Below are 16,688 nucleotides of genomic sequence, written 5' to 3'. Positions count from 1 at the left end.
CTTCTGGTTATTTTCATTTTGGGTTTGAAATACATTTATAAAAAGGCAAAAATGTTTGTGTTTGACAAATGAAATTCTAAATTCAATAGCAATATAGTTGGAATGAATATTAAAACTAAACAAAGAAGATGAAAATGTTTTTTGAGCCTGGCTGTAAATCAATATTTCTGTCTGTTTTGACATTAAAATGAATAGAGACGGACTAGTTTTTTTTGTAGGCAACCTATTGTTACCTGGTAAACGGATCTGGTTCCATTTATTACTGTTTAACAAAATTATTTTTTATATTATATTAAAGTATGAAAAACATGAGTCATCTGAAAACTAAGATAAAAAAGAGGGGAAGTTTGAAGTTTGGAAACTCCTGCTTCATATTATCTCCACAGGAAGAGTTCACACATGGAATAGTTGCAGGGAAGACATTAAAAAAATGACAATCCATAAAAAAATTCAAAGCAGTTATAAAAGCTGATATAATAACTAGATTTAAGGGACTCAGCAGAATTAATTAATATTGATTTTTGTTTTTCTTTTGACCATAATTTGTGGTTTCTTTTAATTCTATAAAAACATTTTGTTTAATTTTAAGTTTGAACTCAATTGAAAATACTTTTTTTAAACATTGAATATTATTGTTATATGTCTGATTGTGATTTTTTTTCTATCAGTTCAAAATAAAAAAATAGAAAGAAATCACCAGAAAAAAACAGTTTCTTTTGAATTTTAGGGTTAAAATGTTGTAAAATAAAATAAAAAACCCAATACATTTTTTTTAGTAAAAACAGCACCTATTGGCCTTGGTACAGATTTTTGCTGACCTCAAATGTAAATTTAGAAAAGCCTTTTCCTTTCTGCTGTCACCAACCCGTTCCTTCTCTGCTGTTTTCTATGCTGCTCCGTTCAGAGTCTGGATATGATAGATGACGAGGTGAGACTGTGTGTGTTTTCGTGTTTGTCAGCATGAGCTGTTTGTCTGGGTCTCATTGCTGCACACCATGGATATGATTCAAAAGGATTGTTTGTGCTTTTTTGACAGGAAGAGCGTGCGGTAGCCCTGATGCACAACATGCAAGCATTCAAAAACACAAAACTCTTTATGGAAACACAATCATAAGAAAAAAAAGAACAAAGAAGTAAACAATATAAAAATAATAGCAAATCCCCAAAAAACGTTCTGTTTTTCTCAGCAGTTTGGGGGATTTTAGTATCAATTGTTTTCCATCATTTTGTATTTTCTGCCTCAGGGCTGCTGTACATCTGTCTCTTTGCAAGCTGGAATGCACTTAATCTCCTATTTCTGCAACATCTTTCATAAACTGCATGTAGATCTGCCATGTTTGTAGACGGCTTCATTGTCTTTTTTCTCTCCTTATCTGCTTTATAATGTTCAGCTCTTAGACGAGCTGCAGTTTTCAAAGCAGCCTCAGTGGCAGAACCGCAGCGTTTCAGACTGGACTTCACAGGAGGTGGCCCGCTGGCTCATGGGCCTCTGCTTAGAGCATTTGGTTCCAGAATTCACTGCCAAAAATGTGGACGGAGAACAGCTTTTGCAGCTGGACAGCTCGGAGCTTAAGGTACTTTGACTCAACACATTGATGATGAAATGGGCTGTCGATCCTTACTTAGGTGGCGATTTGCAGATCAAACCACGATTCTTACTATTTCATGTATTATGGTTGCTATATGTGTGTCTTTTAAACGGATGCACGAAAATTAAAATAAGATGTATTTAAATACCCTCATTCATACCTTTATTTAGAAAAGATAGGAATCAACAAAGCATAAAAGATAAAAACTCATTTTATGGTATTTATCACGTTGAACACTGTCCCCCTCAAAAGTCAACTTCCTGGTCAGCAGTAAACAAAACATAAACTTTACTGTTGCTTCGTTTGATGATACAACAAATCCTGAAAATATTCTGCACAGTTTTTCTCCTGAGAACAACACCTACTTTCTTTTTATCACGAGAAAAGAGGTTTTTCTCTCGTTAATCACAGACGAGGTCCTGCGTGGCTCGCAGTTCTTCCGTCTTGCACCTCTCTTGCATCATCGTGTAACCTCTCCCCTGGTCAGCAATGAAAGTGACAACAACCACAGGATCTCAAATGACAGTGACTGAATTGGAAGTTGTTTGTGATCGACAACATGTGCACAAACTCCAGTTAGACTGCCATTACAGTAATCAGTTATAGTTATCAGTTCTTTCAGCGTTCGACATTTTCCCTGGCCAACTCCTTTGTTTTGCTTTGGATTGTAGAAAAATGAAAAAAGTATCGTTGTCACAGAAAAACGAAATTTGTCAGTTTGTGATAACATTTACTATCTCGTTATGAAGTTGAAAAAAAAAATGCTTCTTGTGATAACAAGATAGTAAATGTTGTTATTGTGAGAAAACAGGCAAAAAAAAAGCAAGGTAGGTCGTTGTCTGCGGCCATAGAAAACACTCAAAGTCCTTTCATCTAAACTTACAACAGTGTTTCCAACAGACACGTTTTATGAACGGACATTTTTTTATCTTTAGTCGAAATACCAAAAAACTCCCCAAAACTTTAGATGGACATTGTACAGATGTTTTCAGGTACAGCGTCATGTCAACAGATAGTCACATGACGTCACATAATTGATCACGAGATTTTCGTAATATTCATACATTCATAGTCATTATATGTTTTTTACTCAAATTGTTTATTAATTTAAAGGTCCGTTGTTTAGAAAACGGAATTCTAGTCTCATTTTTCTTCATCCCTCAATAGTTTTATTTTGAAAATGAGAAGTTTCACTGACACTTTATTTTGAATTTTATTTACTTCCAGTGACAGTAGCGCATTCGATTTATTTAGTTTATACACATAAAATGTAATATTATTTTGCATTTCGGAGTGATAATTAAGTTACCTGGGGATTGCAAATATCCAGTTATTTGGATACTCATTCCTAATTAATGAGTAAATACTAATTACTAATGATGAACATTCAAAGTCAGTTTTATTTGAACACATACATGTATTTTGGTTTTTTTAGGCCCTTGGAGTGTCTTCCTCCCAGGATCGTACTGTCATAAAGAAAAAGATCAAAGATCTTAAAGTTCTCATGGAGAAAGCCAGAAGGAACCAGGAGAAAATGGAGAAGCAGCGTGAGAAGCAACGGAAGAAAGAGCTGGAGCAGCAACAGAAAGATGGTGAAAAAGGAAATGCGACAGAGTGAGGAGAATCCTCTCCCTTTTCTGTAGCACCAAACCTAGTAGCATCTTTCTGAAGAAAAAGACAGCAGGTCCCGGGAATGAACCTCCTACTGTTGGAGCTGCACCTGCGACAGTCAGAAGTTGTGAATATCCTGTTCACCCAGCAAGTTATACCAAAATAAGACTTTGGACAATAGAATGCTGCCCGTCATCTGGCCTCATGTTAAGCCCCCTGTGTTTTTAACCGCCTCTGAACTTTGTGGTTTATTTATTTTGCTGTTTATAGCTGTAAATTGGGTTTATTTATTCTCATATCCAGATTAAATATAAGAAAAGCTCATCCTTTTTTCCATATCATCGTCAGAGACATTTCTGTTAGCCACCTCAGCAGCAGTGGACGTGAAAATCTACAGGGATAAATACAAATGATGAAAGATGACGTGCCATGTCAGTAGGTGTTTGTACATACAGATGAAGCGCTGACCTATTGCTTTAACACCACAAGGATAGGTCAGCCCTGTGTGGTGCAGATTAGGGGGCAGTTTTCATCTCCCACCACTAGATGTCCTCATGCTGCTTAGTTTCATCCCTGAAGGAAACATCTCTGGGACTCAGTGAGAAGACTGGGAGCGCAAAAATCCTGTAAATGTCCGTGCAGGATGAAGCTTCTCCTACAGTATTAATAGGGATTCTGAATTTACTGAACTGGGTCTCGTGGGGATTTTCGGGTACTATGTCATTTCTAACTTGTCTAACCAATAATGCAAAACAAAAACAAAGGAAAAAAAAGCTCCTAAAATTCAACATCCTCTTCTTATAATCAATGATGTTGCTTTTGCTTAACTTGTAACCTGCAATAGAGATCGTTTTATAAAAAAAATGTAAACCCTGCTGCTGCCTTTAGGAAATGGAGTTGTACCAACCTGAGCTCTGCCTGCTTCTTAGTGTTCTGTGCATTGAAACACAAATTTAGCGATTTAGGTGTTTTTTGTTTTTTCGCTGAAAGACAGCTTTTGTGGGATGATAAAGAGGCAATAGTGTAAAAAAATTTATTGTACCAGATCGTTTAATAATGAAAAAACGCTCACTATTAATGCAGAGTACTTTAATCTAATTGTTTTATTGCTTAATTTAAGACTTTAATTATTCTAATTACCTTTTTTTTGACTGTTTTAAAGACTTTTTTTTTGCTTAAGAGTTCTTTAAATAAGTGAGAGGTGCACAACCCATATTTATGATCTGATCGGTTTATAATTTGTGTAGAAATACCAGTCACCGTCACAGAAATGAGGTTACCTTTTTTAAGTCCTTATTTGTCTTAAGAAGCCCTGCTGTTAAGCTGCTGGTAAGTAAACAACTACAGTTTACTTCTCAATAAATACCATGCAGCACAACAAGTGTACCTGATCAGAAATATGTCATTTTTACTATATTTTTCAAAGCAACTGACAATTGTTTATTGTAACGTATTGAAATTAAGAGTTTTATTGACTTTAATAATTTATTTGCCAAAAAAACAATATAATCCTTTCATTTATTAATTCATGTGGATGTTATGAAGGATGTAATGTTAGTTTAGAGAGAACTTTTGCCCCATCACATGTTTTTTCCATATAATTCCATCCTTGCACTGCTTCCATGTAACTCCAATAAACTGCTCCAGATGTGTTCTTCTGAAATATTTTGTAACTCCCTGTGAATAACCCGTCACAGTCAGAGGACTGCACTCTTTTGTATGTAAACACAGAGCAATATGCTGTACGAACCCTCCAAAAGCCTTGTTTTTTATCGGGTGTTTGCAGAGACTAATAGAGATTCCACTGTTTTTCTTTAGGTGTTGTATCCTACTTCCCTTATGCTTACCAGTGTGTGGGTGTGTGTGTGTGAGTGTAAGTGTGTGTGTGAGCATCTGACAAAGGCACACCTTTCGAGTCATGTGGAAACAAGGTCAAATTTTGTGTAAAAAGAGCGAATGCTAAATGCCACCAACTTCTAGCCATGCTTTCACTTTTCAAAAGCTTTTCTAACTCCTCCTCTTCTTCCTCTTCCTCCTCCTGTCATTCTGCCTTGCTGTCTTTTTCGCAATCAGAAATATTTTAAAGGTCAGCCAACTGTCACTGAATAAAATGTGCAGTCACTGTCCATTTGGTTTCTGTTTCTTGCATTAATTCACAGTATTTTAACCCTGTAAAGCCACAACATCAAACAATTGACCGAAAAAAATCAGTGTTCTTTAGATTAAGAGGTTTTTATTACTTTTACCAAATGGTTTTTGAATGAGATAAAGTTATGGTACATTGGGTAATTTTTTGCTCACAACAACGTAAGAATGAAAAATATTAAAAACAACCCACAAGGCCTAATCTTATTGGCAGAAATGATTGCTGGCACAACTTTAACTTTGGATATCTGAGCAGATCCACTTGAATGAAATGATGACCCCTCTGTTGATGTAAAGGGACCCCTGTGTCATCTTAATAGACTGTTTTAACAGAGGATGGTCCCAATTTTCATGTCATTTCATTCCCGGACAAACAGCCTCTGTTGTGCCTTCATGGCTGCTATTTTAGTTACGTGGACAATAAAGACTTGTTTACTTTGATGACAGAAAAAAATGTGTTTATCTGTTATAATCAGTGACAAATGTTCTAAAATCGTAGATATGTATTTGTTACAAACTCCATCAATAATATGAAGTTTTCACATGTTCTTGGCTGCATGTCATCTATCAATTTTAAGCTTAGATGAGTAATTTTGAGCGATTGTTTAACGGAAATTTGAAGCAAGACCTGAAAAAAATGACTGCATCCAAACAAAGATCTGAAGTTTGCCCAGATGTTTATAGTTAAACCTTTAGCTCAGCGGGTTTAAACCTTTTTTTTCTGTAGTCATTCATTCAATTTTAACTTTAAGATGCAAAAATATTGACATGAGTGTTCAGGAAAAAAACACCATCATTTCATTATAGTGTCTCAATTTTATTCATATATATATATATTTTTTTTAACAATGTGTAATTGTATTATAAAGAATTTATTAACAAGTTTTATATTCTAACAATGCTGCAAGTTGAATGACAATAAATGACTTGGTCTAATCATAAAGTTTTGGAAATGTGTTAAACTTTTTTTCTGCAAAAAGTCATTTCTGAGACTTTATGGAGGCAGCCATTTTGAAATGAGTAGGAATAGCCTCTTTAGTGCTCCTAGTGGAATGATAATGAACTACAGGGTGGAAAAAGAATGACCAAATTATCCAATGGGTTTTAAAAGGTTTTGGTCATGCTAATGAGATAGGGGTCTAGGAAAATAATGTATTAAATATGATACAAATGTTATATAGGGTTAACTCCCTGCAGCTTTTAAGAGTTATTCTAAAGCTGTTTGAATATTTGACCTTGGATCTCTCAGAGGAACAGCTGGCTCAGACTTGGCACAGTTTGCTGCCCACCCCTATGTCTTCTATTTATATTCAATCTAGTTGCACACTGATCTATTTTCATCCTCAGTTGACTCCCTTATGACACCTCCACCCCTCTTCCTTATTTTCGTCCTCCCCTTTACACTACTCAAAGGGTTAGGCCAATGGAGATCTTGCAATGCAAGAAATGCTATATTCGTTTATCTCATTTATCTGTGTATTCGTTTCTAACCTCCTCCATGCTCTGCGGACAGCCTTAGAATCAATGCAAGACCCGACCGGCTATGAATTCATGGAGGAATTGAGCTCCCGAAATCTGGCTGTGAAGCAGCTGAAGGAACATTTCGTTCAGGCCTTAAAGGCCAACAATGCAGCAGAGGTCCTGAAGATTCTGCACACTGGCAATCTAGACATTGATACTGTGCTGGAAGTGGATGATCCCAGCATGGTGCTGGCCTCATATAAACAAGGTGAGAAGGAAAGAAAAGAGTATTTTTGCACTAATTTTGCACTAATATTAATTTCAGCTCCAAAGCTGGGCAAACCTCTAACTGGTAGTAAGCCTTCAGAAATTTTAGTTCTGGCTTGTGAAAACATTATTATAATTTAAAAAAGATGCATTTATTAATTTTTTATTGTTGTTGAAAGTGTGTCGTCTAAATGCATCTGCGCTCGTCAGGATACTGGCTTCCAGGCTACAAGCTGGAGAAATCCTGGGCGATGGCGATCCATGTGTGCGTGATGTACAATGCAGTGGAAACAGCTCTGGTGCTCCTCCAGAAAGGTGCAGCGATAAATCGGATGCCGAATGGGAAAACGCCGCTGCATGTAGCCTGTGAAGTCTCCAACAGCGACTGTGTGGCCTTGCTTTTGGCTCACGGGGCAAAGGTCAACTGTCTGTCTCTTAGTGGCCATGCGCCTCTGCACTACTGCATCGCTAGGGAGTCTGTGGATTGCGCCAAACAGCTCATCCTCAAAGGTGAGGATAATGGTATACAAAGTGTATACAATGGAGGAAATAAGTATTTGATCCCTTGCGGTTTTTGTAAGCTTGACCGATTAAATAATTTATTTACATTTATTTGCACAGAGGAAAATATCTGCAACTAAGGGAAATAAGTGTTTGATCCCTTCATAACCATAATGAGCAGTTAAACTCTCACAGTCGACCTATTACCTGAATTGTAGACACCTGTTTGAACTAATCATCTTAAAGACATCTACAGAATCCGTCCATCAATCAGACTAAAAAAGTGACAATTGTTGATGCAGTTGTGCTTAAATACAAGAACATGACCAAACGAGATCTGACCTGGTGGGGTTTCCATGATCATGAGAACTAAGAGAAATTGGCTTAAGACGACACGGAAGGAGTTAGTCGATGATCTCGAAGCAGCTGGAACTACAGTCACCAAGAAAACCATTGGGAATACTTTACGCCAATGCCTAAACATATTGCAGGGTTTCTCTAAGTAGCCCTGCTTAAGAAGACACATTGAAGTGTGCCAGTGAACATCTTCATGATTTGGAGAGTGACTGGGAGAAGGTGTCAGATGAGACCAAAATTCAGCTTTTTGACATCAACTCATGTTTGGAGGTAGCAAAATGCTGCCCATGACCCCAAGAACACCATCCCCACTGTAAACCATTGGGGTGGAAAGATTATGGTTTGGGGGATGTTTTTTTCTGCACAGGGCTACCTCCTGTGTGGATGAGAGGGTGAATGGAGCCATGTACCATCAGATCCTGAGTGAGAATCTCCTTCCCTCCACCAAGAGTCGTAACTATTGTAACTATCCTAGGCACATTAACATTGGGAGTTGGGTCATCTAGACCCCACTAGACATTGCGCTGAACCTTTTTTCTTCGATGATTTGTGATCTTCACTGGTGTCCATGGATTTCATGAAATCTTTCCACCTTTATCCACCTTTGTCATGGTAGGGAGAACACGTCAAAGTAAGGGTGGGGTCATAGGATAGCACAAGGATTAAAATGGGTGGTGGATGGATGGGTCATCCAACAGGATAATGACCCAAAACAAGGCTTCTTGTTCAGCTGTTCCTTGGCTGAACAAGAAGCATATCAAAGTCATGGAGTGACCCAGCCAGTCTCTGGACCTCAGTCCTTTCGAAAACCTATAAAGTGAGCTGAATCTCAGAGTTGCCAAATGACAGGCATAAAATCTGAATGATTTAGAAGTCATTTATGAAGAAGAGTGGAGCCAAACCAAGTTCCTCTTGATATGTCAAGAAACCTGATCATTAACCACAGTACAAAAACGTCTGACCTCTGTGCTGCAAATAAGGGTTTTGCCACAAAGTACTTAGTCTTTCCGGAAAGAGGGTTCAAATACTCATTTCCCTCATAGAAATGTGAACAGTTGAAGCCTTGATTTTCTTTGTTATTATCTTTCACTTTGACCCTACGATTACAATGAAAATGACAACAAATACTATTACTACTAATAAATTAATCTTTTCTTCCTTTTGTGCAGGTGCAAAAATAAACATGACGAGTAACAATAATGAGGAGGACACCCCTTTACACACAGCAGCGAGATTCGGTGTTCCGGAACTGGTGGCTTTGTTTTTGGCCCACGGAGCTTCTGTAAATGCTGTCAACATCCTCCAAGAGACACCTCTGATGACGGCAGTCTTCTGGTCCTTTGATTCAAAGGAACAAACCTACAGCCAAGATCACCACATTGTATGTCGTCTCCTACTGGACCACCAAGCTGGTTAGAGGTTGCGGATCAATTTCTTGCTTTCATGGTGAAAAATATTTTATGAAGACTCAAAATGTCAATTTCTGTATTCTGTTGAAAACTTGCTTTTTGATGCAGATCCTAACATGAAGGAGGAGGACCACAAAACAGCTCTTCACAAGGCCGCCTGGAACTGCGATCACGTCCTGATGCATATGCTGTTGGAGGCAGGAGCGGACCCGAGAGCCATGGACATCAATGGATGTGCTCCCATTCAGTACCTCCTCAAAGTGACGGATCTCCGGCCGTTGGCCATTCCTGAGCTCTGCTATCAGCTGCTGCTCAACTACAACGCAGCTCGCATCTACCCACCACAATTCCACAAGGTCCAGAAGAATGCACTGTGTGAAGAACTTTACATATGTTTTTGCAAATCTAACATTTTCTGAAATGTTCCTAGCAGTTGTTGCAGTCCTGTCATGATTATCCCAGAGTTGTGGAAATCGTTGTGAACTCCTATGAACACTTAAAGCCTACAAAGAAGTGGAGGGCTGCTCTTCCCGATGAGTGCTACCAGGTAATCTTAAAAAATATGCACTTCAAGTCAGTTAGCCCCAAGTGGCAAAATACACTCACGGGCCACTGTGTTAGGTACGCCTTGCTGGTACCTGGTTGGACCCCCTTGGCATCGATTCAACAAGGTCTTCTTTCTCTTTCGGCTTTTCCCATCAGGGGTCGCCACAGCGAATCATCCTTTTCCACCTCACTCTATCATGGACATCTTCTACCCTAACATTAGCCAACTTCATGTCCTCTGTTAAGACATCCATGTATCTCCTCTTTGGCCGTCCTCTTGCCCTCCTGCCAGGCAGCTCCATCTCCAACATCCTTCTACCAATATATCCACTATCCCTCCTCTGAACATGTCCAAACCATCTCAGTCTGGCTTCTCTGACTTTGTCGCTAACACAGGCAACATGAGCCGTCCCTCTGATGTACTCGTTCCTTATCCTGTCTAACCTGGTCACTCCTAAGGAGAACCTCAACATCTTCATCTCCGCTACCTCCATCTCAGCCTCTTGTCTCTGTCTCACTGCTACCGTCTCTAACCCATAGAGCAGAGCTGGTCTCACCACTGTCTTGTACACCTTTCCTTTGAGTCTTGCTGGCACTCTTCTGTCACACAACACTCCTGACACTTTCCTCCACCCGCTCCAACCTGCCTGCACTCGCCTCTTCACCTCTTTTCCACACTCCCCATCACACTGAACTGTTGACCCCAAGTACTTAAACTCCTGCACCTTCTTCACCTCAGCCCCCTGTAACCTAACGCTTCTACCTTGATCCTTCTCGTTCAGACACATGTATTCTGTCTTACTACGACTGACCTTCATGCCTCTTCTTTCCAGAGCAAACCTCCACCTCTCTAGCTGTTCCTCCACCTGCTCTCTACTCTCACTGCAAATTACAATGTCATCCGCAAACATCATTGTCCAGGGAGATTCCTGTCTTACCCTGTCTGTCAGCCTGTCCATCAGCATAGCAAACAAAAAAGGACTCAAAGCTGATCCTTGGTGTAGTCCCACCTCCACCTTGAACTCCTCTGTCTGACCTACAGCACATCTCACCACCGTCATACTTCTTTCATACATGTCCTGAACTACTCTGACATACTTCTCTGCCACTCCAGACGACCTCATACAGTACCACAGCTCCTCCCTCGGCACCCTGTCATACGCCTTCTCTAAATCTACGAACACACAATGCAGCTCCTTCTGACCTTCTCTGTACTTTTCCATCAACATTCTCAAAGCAAAAATGGCATCAGTGGTGCTCTTACGGGGCATGAAACCATACTGCTGCTCACAAATCTCCACCTTCTTCCTAAGCCTGGCTTCCACTACTCTTTCCCACAGCTTCATTGTGTGGCTCATCAACTTTATTCCTCTATAGTTGCTGCAGTTCTGCGTGTCACCCTTGTTCTTAAAGATCGGAACCAGAACGCTTCTCCTCCATTCCTCAGCCATCTTCTCACTCTCTAAAATCCTATTGAACAACCTCGTTAGAAATTCCACTGCTGTCTCTCCTAAGCACTTCCATACCTCCACAGGTACGTCATCAGGACCAACGGCCTTTCCGCTCTTCATCCTTTTCAGAGCCTTCCTAACCTCATCCTTTCCAATCTCTGCTACTTCCTGCTCCACAACAACCACATCTTCCTCCCTTCTTTCCCTGTCATTTTCCACGTTCATCAGCTCCTCAAAATACTCCTTCCATCTTTTCTGTACACTCTCCTGAGTTGTTAGCACCTTTCCATCTCTGTCCTTAATCACCCTTATCTGTTGCACGTCCTTCCCATCTCTGTCTCTCTGTCTGGCTAGTCTGTACAAGTCCTTCTCTCCTTCCTTTGTGTCTAACCTGTCATATAGTTCATCGTAAGCTTTCTGTTTGGCCTTTGCCACCTCTCTTTTCACTCTACGCTGCGCTTCCTTGTACTCCTGTCTACCTTCCTCAGTCCTTTCTACATCCCACTTCCTTTTAGCCAACCTCTTCCTCTGGACGCAGTCCTGTACTTCCTCATTCCACCACCAAGTGTCTTTACCGTCTTTCCTCTTTCCAGATGACACACCTAGCACCTTCCTACCTGTTTCCCTGATAGTTTCTGCTGTAGTTTCCCAGTCATCTGGAAGCTCATCCTGACCACCCAGGACCTGTCTCAACTTCTGCCTAAATTCCTCACAAGTTTCTTCATTCTGTAGCTTCCACCACTTGGTCTTCTTTTCTGTTTTCCCTCTCTTCTTCTTCCTGACCTCCAGAGTCATCTTACACACCACCATGCGGTGCTGTCTGGCTACACTCTCTCCTGCCACCACTTTGCAGTCAATAACCTCTCTCAAATGACCTCGTCTGCATAGGAAGTAGTCCACCTGAGTACTCCTACCTCCACTTCTGTATGTCACTCTATGTTCCTCTCTCTTCTGGAAGTAAGTGTTGACTACAGCCATTTCCATCCTCTTCGCAAAGTCCACCACCATCTGTCCCTCCAGATTCCTTTCCTTCACACCAAACCTGCCCATCACCTCCTCATCACCTCTATTGCCCTCACCAACATGTCCATTAAAGTCTGCTCCAATAACAACTCTCTCTCCTCTGGGGATACTCTCTATGACCTCATCCAACTCACTCCAGAATCTCTCTTTCACTTCTAACTCACAGCCAACCTGTGGCGCATACCCACTGACTACATTCACCATCACCCCTTCAATTTCTAACTTTAGGCTCATCATCCTGTCTGAGACTCTTTTCACCTCTAGAACACTGTTTACAAACTCCCCCTTCAGAATCACACCTACCCCGTTTCTCTTCCTATCAACACCATGATAGAACAGTTTGTATCCTCCTCCAATACTACGTGCCTTGCTGCCCTTCCACCTTGTCTCCTGCACACACAGTACATCTACCTTCCTTCTCTCCATCATGTCTGCCAGCTCTCTGCCTTTCCCTGTCATTGTGCCAACGTTAAGAGTCCCTATTCTCAAACCTATGTTCCTGCCTTTTCCCTTTTCTCTCTGGCCACGGACCCTTCTGCCTCCCCTCTTTCTTCGATCAACAAGGTACTGGAAACATTCTTCAGAGATGTTGGCTCATATTGACATGATAGGATCGCACAGTTGCTGCAGATTTATTGTTTTCACGTCCATGATGCCAATCTCCTGTTCCACCACATGTTCTAAAAACCTGTCTGAGATTGCTGAAGTTTATGACATTATCCTGGTGGACGTAGCCATCAGAATATGGGTACACTGTAATGGTAAAGGGATGGACATGGTTAGCAACAATAAAGTGGGGTGTTGTTATAATGCTGAGTTCGTACAAAGGGGCCAAAGTGTGCCAAGAAAATCTCCCCCACACCATTGTACCACCACCACCAGCCTGAACTGCTGATACAAGGCATGATGGTTTCCATCCTTTCATGTTGCTGATGCCAAATTCTGACCCTACCATCCGAATGTAGGAGCAGAAATGGAGACTACTCTCTTCCACAATGTGGTTCCTCCCCATCCTGATGCTTGGTTTGATCAGATCGTCTTGATCATGTCTACGTGCCTAAATGCATTGGGTTGCTGCCATGTGATGGGCTGATTAAAAATTTGTGTTAACAAGCAGTTGGACAGGTGTGCTTCATAAAGTGGCCGGTGAGTGTATCTTCTTGCACTATGAAAATTGATTTTTGTTGTTGTTTTGTTGTGTTTAGCAACACAGAGACTTCTATGACTCGCTGTTTGCCATTTGCACCAACACTCCTCGAAGTCTGCTTCACCTCACCAGATGCACCATCAGGAGGAGTCTGGGTGGGTGTTGTCAAAGAGGAGTCCCACAGCTTCCTCTGCCAACTCCCATGAAGAAATACTTACTCTTAGAACCCGAGAGAATCCTCTACTGACAGAGTGTTATGACTGGCTCTTCACCATAACAAAGAAGACGAAACCAGTTTTATCACTCACTAAGTATTGAAAAAGTAAAACAAACAATAAACAACAAAGTAACCTGAAACATGAAGGTGTGGTGTTGCATGAGTGTCTGGGACTGTAAGTGTATGCTGTAAATCTAGAAAACAAACATAAGCCAAACACAAGAGTGAATGCAGGGGAGTGAGACGTCTGATGACCCGGAGTAGCGGCGCAGCTAAAATCAGCACAGTTGGAGGACCACCGTCCGAAGAGCTCCTAATCTTTTATTTCCCTCCTCTGATTCCAAAATACCTGCACCTGTGCAGGAGGAGGAGAAAAAGGGCAGGCACCAGGAACACAGCCACACAGCCCAGGGGCCTTAACAGACAGAGTTTAAAAGCCTTTAGCTGCAGCGTGAAGAGCAAATTTAAAGGTTTGCTTTTGTGTTTGGAACCAGGGCAACATCAGAAGGGATGTGACTATTTTTATAAAACACAAACTTGACAACCACTCCAGAACAAGTACTGACTTTTCCAGTTCACTTCATTACACCATATGCTTGTCCTCACTGGAAAAAATGACCCTAAGAAATAAATCAAAATGTTTTACACCATTTGCAGAGATTGTTTAAATTAGACACACACACACACGCACACGCACGCACACACACACACACACACGCACACAAAATAGCCAGTGGGGTGAGAAAAATGGTCTTACCAAGAATTCTCATTTAAGAAAAAAAGTCTCTAAGACATATTTTCTCAAAGATTACTTTGGTATTGAAAAACTTTCTTAAGATTGTTTTTCTTGCAAGACAGAAAATAAGACTTTCCCGTTATTACTGCATCTCATTTTTTTTTTTTTCTTTCTTTTTAACTTGTCCTGTCCAACAGCTGGGCAGTCAGATGAGAGCTATTATTACTGCATCTCAAATGTTACTGAAAATTTTTACATTTGGAAATTGCATTTACACTAACTCCAAGTCTGAAACTGTGATGGTTTTGCCCTCTAGTTTGGCGTTTCAGTTGTATTTTTGGTCGTGTTTTGTTTTGGGTTGTCCCCCGTCGGTCACTCCAGGTTCATTCATGCTAATAATCATCCACAACTGTCTATATTTCTATGAATTATTCTCAGAGTTTCAGTTTATTCTTATCATGCCTTTTCACCTTTTTTGTTTCCCTATGGGTTTTTGTCGTGTTTATGCAGGACTGCTTGTGGTTCCTAGAATTTGTGAAAGTACAGTTGGAGGTAGAGCCTTTAGCCACCAAGCCCCTGTTTATGGAACAAACTCCTCATGTAAGAGAGGCCGACACAGTTTCTACATTCAAAGTTAAACTTAAAACATTTATCTTTGGACAGGCTTATTGCCAGACTAGCTAGTAATCAGAGAACATTTATGGTAACTTACTGCTCCCCTACCTCACCTAATGTAATGAAGTTTGGAGGAATAATAAAATTTTTTAACACATCCATTATACAGATTTCTCTGTGGATCTAAGCAGAGGGAAGACGGTTTCATAAACAGGGCTAGGGCGGCCATTTCCCCTGCTTAGATTAATACTATATTGTATTAATATTGATATGCTAAAAATGTAGATTTTCTATTATTGTTATTATTAATACAGTTGCTATAGGTGCCATAGTCCATGCAACATACAACTAACATGTTTGAATTCAATTTCAATAACAATAACAATTAGTTGTTAGTAGGCTTCTAGAAGTTTGAAGCTGGGGAAAGTCTGGTGCACTGGGGTTCTGTCCTCTAGTCTCATCTCTTTCTCTCCTCTATTCTTAAACATTTCATTATCATTTAGTTCTTCATGCTTCTGTTTGGTGCAGTGCATTTCATGTTTGGTCCCTCTTTCCCGGTGGAGCAGGAATGCTTCTAGATTCCAGTTGGCTTGTCTGTGCTCCAGTACCTGAACGTGTACCTCGTCTCTGCTCCTACACTTGGTTGTGGATCCTGCCTCTGGCTTGTCTCGCGCCACCAGGCGTCCCCCAATTCCATCTGGATGAAGCCCATCTGATGGACTATTTAAACATGTAGTTGTACAGTTAAATAAGTTAATTCTTCTCTAAGAGTCGTGGTACATCACCTGTCCGTCCTGCGAGCATCCCTCCTTCAAGTGGGCACCCCTGAGGTTTTGTCTTTTTTTTCCTGGAATCAGGTTTGTTAGGAGTTTTTCTTTTCCAAGAAGGAGGAGATGCCCAGCTTAGTTTAGCAATCAACTATTGTATTTTACAACATATTTAATATTTTATACAATTACTGAATCTGACAAAAACATTCTAAATCTGCAGAAAACAGCCGTTTCCTAGCTGAATGTTTAATTTTAGAGACTTTTTAACTTCTCTGAGACAGGCGTGTCTTTGACTTTTAATCTTTGTTCTAATTTTAATCTGCAGAGCCTGAACAAACTGGCCGAGTTAAGTTTCAATCTTGACAGCTTGAAAGCAAACAAGTCTCAGCCTATTAGATAAACTTGCAATGTCAACACCAGCGAGTTGTGAGCTGTTTCTGTCCTGCAGAGAGCGGTTCAATGAAAAGCCAACCATCCACCTAACAAAAGGGGCAAAAATCAAGTACTACTTGAGAAAAGATTTTAGAAAAGTTCCAATTTTTACCCTAAAAACATTTGTAAACTCAGAACAAAGAACGATCTAAAAAGAGTGTGTTGTAGTTCTGCATATAAACCAGGCATGTGGATGTAGGACATTGTCTGGATGACTAAAGGGTCAAACTTAAAATAAACCAGTGGAGCTAAGTCATTTCTTTTTTCTAGAGACGGTACACCGTTTACATTTTAAAGTAAAACTGGTGTAATTTTTTTTCTTTTTATTTCTAATTGATATTATAGTGTTTTCCACACTATAAGGCACACTTAAGACTTAATAAAAAAATAAACAAAAAAAAACTGTATTCT

The 16,688-nt window shown here is 40.2% G+C and overlaps 3 protein-coding genes across 12 annotated transcripts in view; 2 read left to right on the top strand and 1 right to left on the bottom strand.

Annotated features, from left to right (window-relative positions):
* ppp1r9a (protein phosphatase 1, regulatory subunit 9A) overlaps nucleotides 1-5,328 on the top strand; it is a 62,899-nt gene extending 57,571 nt beyond the window's left edge. For 6 of the 8 annotated variants that reach the window (XM_078954936.1, XM_078954934.1, XM_011480836.4 and 3 more), the window contains exons 18-20: nucleotides 905-928; nucleotides 1,392-1,574; nucleotides 3,025-5,328. In XM_078954936.1, coding sequence (XP_078811062.1) covers nucleotides 905-928; nucleotides 1,392-1,574; nucleotides 3,025-3,207 — 390 coding nt within the window. In that variant the 3' untranslated portion in view covers nucleotides 3,208-5,328. The remainder of the gene's footprint in view (nucleotides 1-904; nucleotides 929-1,391; nucleotides 1,575-3,024) is intronic. The other 2 variants (XM_078954938.1, XM_078954939.1) reach the window with 2 other exon arrangements.
* Nucleotides 1-12,933, bottom strand: part of LOC144995314 (uncharacterized) — a 68,510-nt gene extending 55,577 nt beyond the window's left edge. Inside the window, exon 1 of the mRNA XM_078954940.1 lies at nucleotides 10,825-12,933. Coding sequence (XP_078811066.1) covers nucleotides 10,825-12,819 — 1,995 coding nt within the window. The 5' untranslated portion in view covers nucleotides 12,820-12,933. The remainder of the gene's footprint in view (nucleotides 1-10,824) is intronic.
* Nucleotides 6,715-13,864, top strand: asb4 (ankyrin repeat and SOCS box containing 4). Of its 3 annotated transcripts, none has more exons than XM_078954949.1 (7): nucleotides 6,715-7,074; nucleotides 7,284-7,583; nucleotides 9,101-9,343; nucleotides 9,449-9,696; nucleotides 9,774-9,887; nucleotides 9,962-10,011; nucleotides 12,925-13,476. In XM_078954949.1, exons 1-7 carry the CDS (start codon nucleotides 6,783-6,785, stop codon nucleotides 13,253-13,255), a joined length of 1,578 nt encoding a protein of 525 aa, XP_078811075.1. In that variant the 5' UTR covers nucleotides 6,715-6,782; the 3' UTR covers nucleotides 13,256-13,476. The 3 variants fall into 3 exon arrangements, with proteins under 3 accessions (XP_078811075.1, XP_020562764.1, XP_004074052.2); XM_020707105.2 differs by lacking the exon at nucleotides 12,925-13,476 and adding an exon at nucleotides 13,566-13,864 and having other exon boundaries at nucleotides 6,718-7,074; XM_004074004.4 differs by lacking the exons at nucleotides 9,962-10,011; nucleotides 12,925-13,476 and adding an exon at nucleotides 13,566-13,864 and having other exon boundaries at nucleotides 6,720-7,074.
* The last annotated feature ends 2,824 nt before the right edge of the window (nucleotides 13,865-16,688 follow it).

The sequence above is a fragment of the Oryzias latipes genome, chromosome 11 (genome assembly GCF_053564925.1).
Source record: "Oryzias latipes strain Hd-rR chromosome 11, Olatipes_Hd-rR_3.1".
Classification (NCBI taxonomy): domain Eukaryota; kingdom Metazoa; phylum Chordata; class Actinopteri; order Beloniformes; family Adrianichthyidae; genus Oryzias; species Oryzias latipes.
The sequence above is the reverse complement of the archived record's forward strand: the minus strand, read 5'-3'. Positions and strand labels throughout refer to the sequence as shown.

What these genes read in the sequence shown, in the direction of transcription:
- asb4 (XM_078954949.1), top strand. Translation starts at nt 6,783, where the DNA reads ATGCAAGAAATGCTATATTCGTTTATCTCATTTATCTGTGTATTCGTT. An exon ending in CAAACAGCTCATCCTCAAAG is followed by an intron (nt 7,584 to 9,100) that starts GTGAGGATAATG and finishes CCTTTTGTGCAG; the next exon opens with GTGCAAAAATAAACATGACG. An exon ending in ACCCACCACAATTCCACAAG is followed by an intron (nt 9,697 to 9,773) that starts GTCCAGAAGAAT and finishes TGTTCCTAGCAG; the next exon opens with TTGTTGCAGTCCTGTCATGA.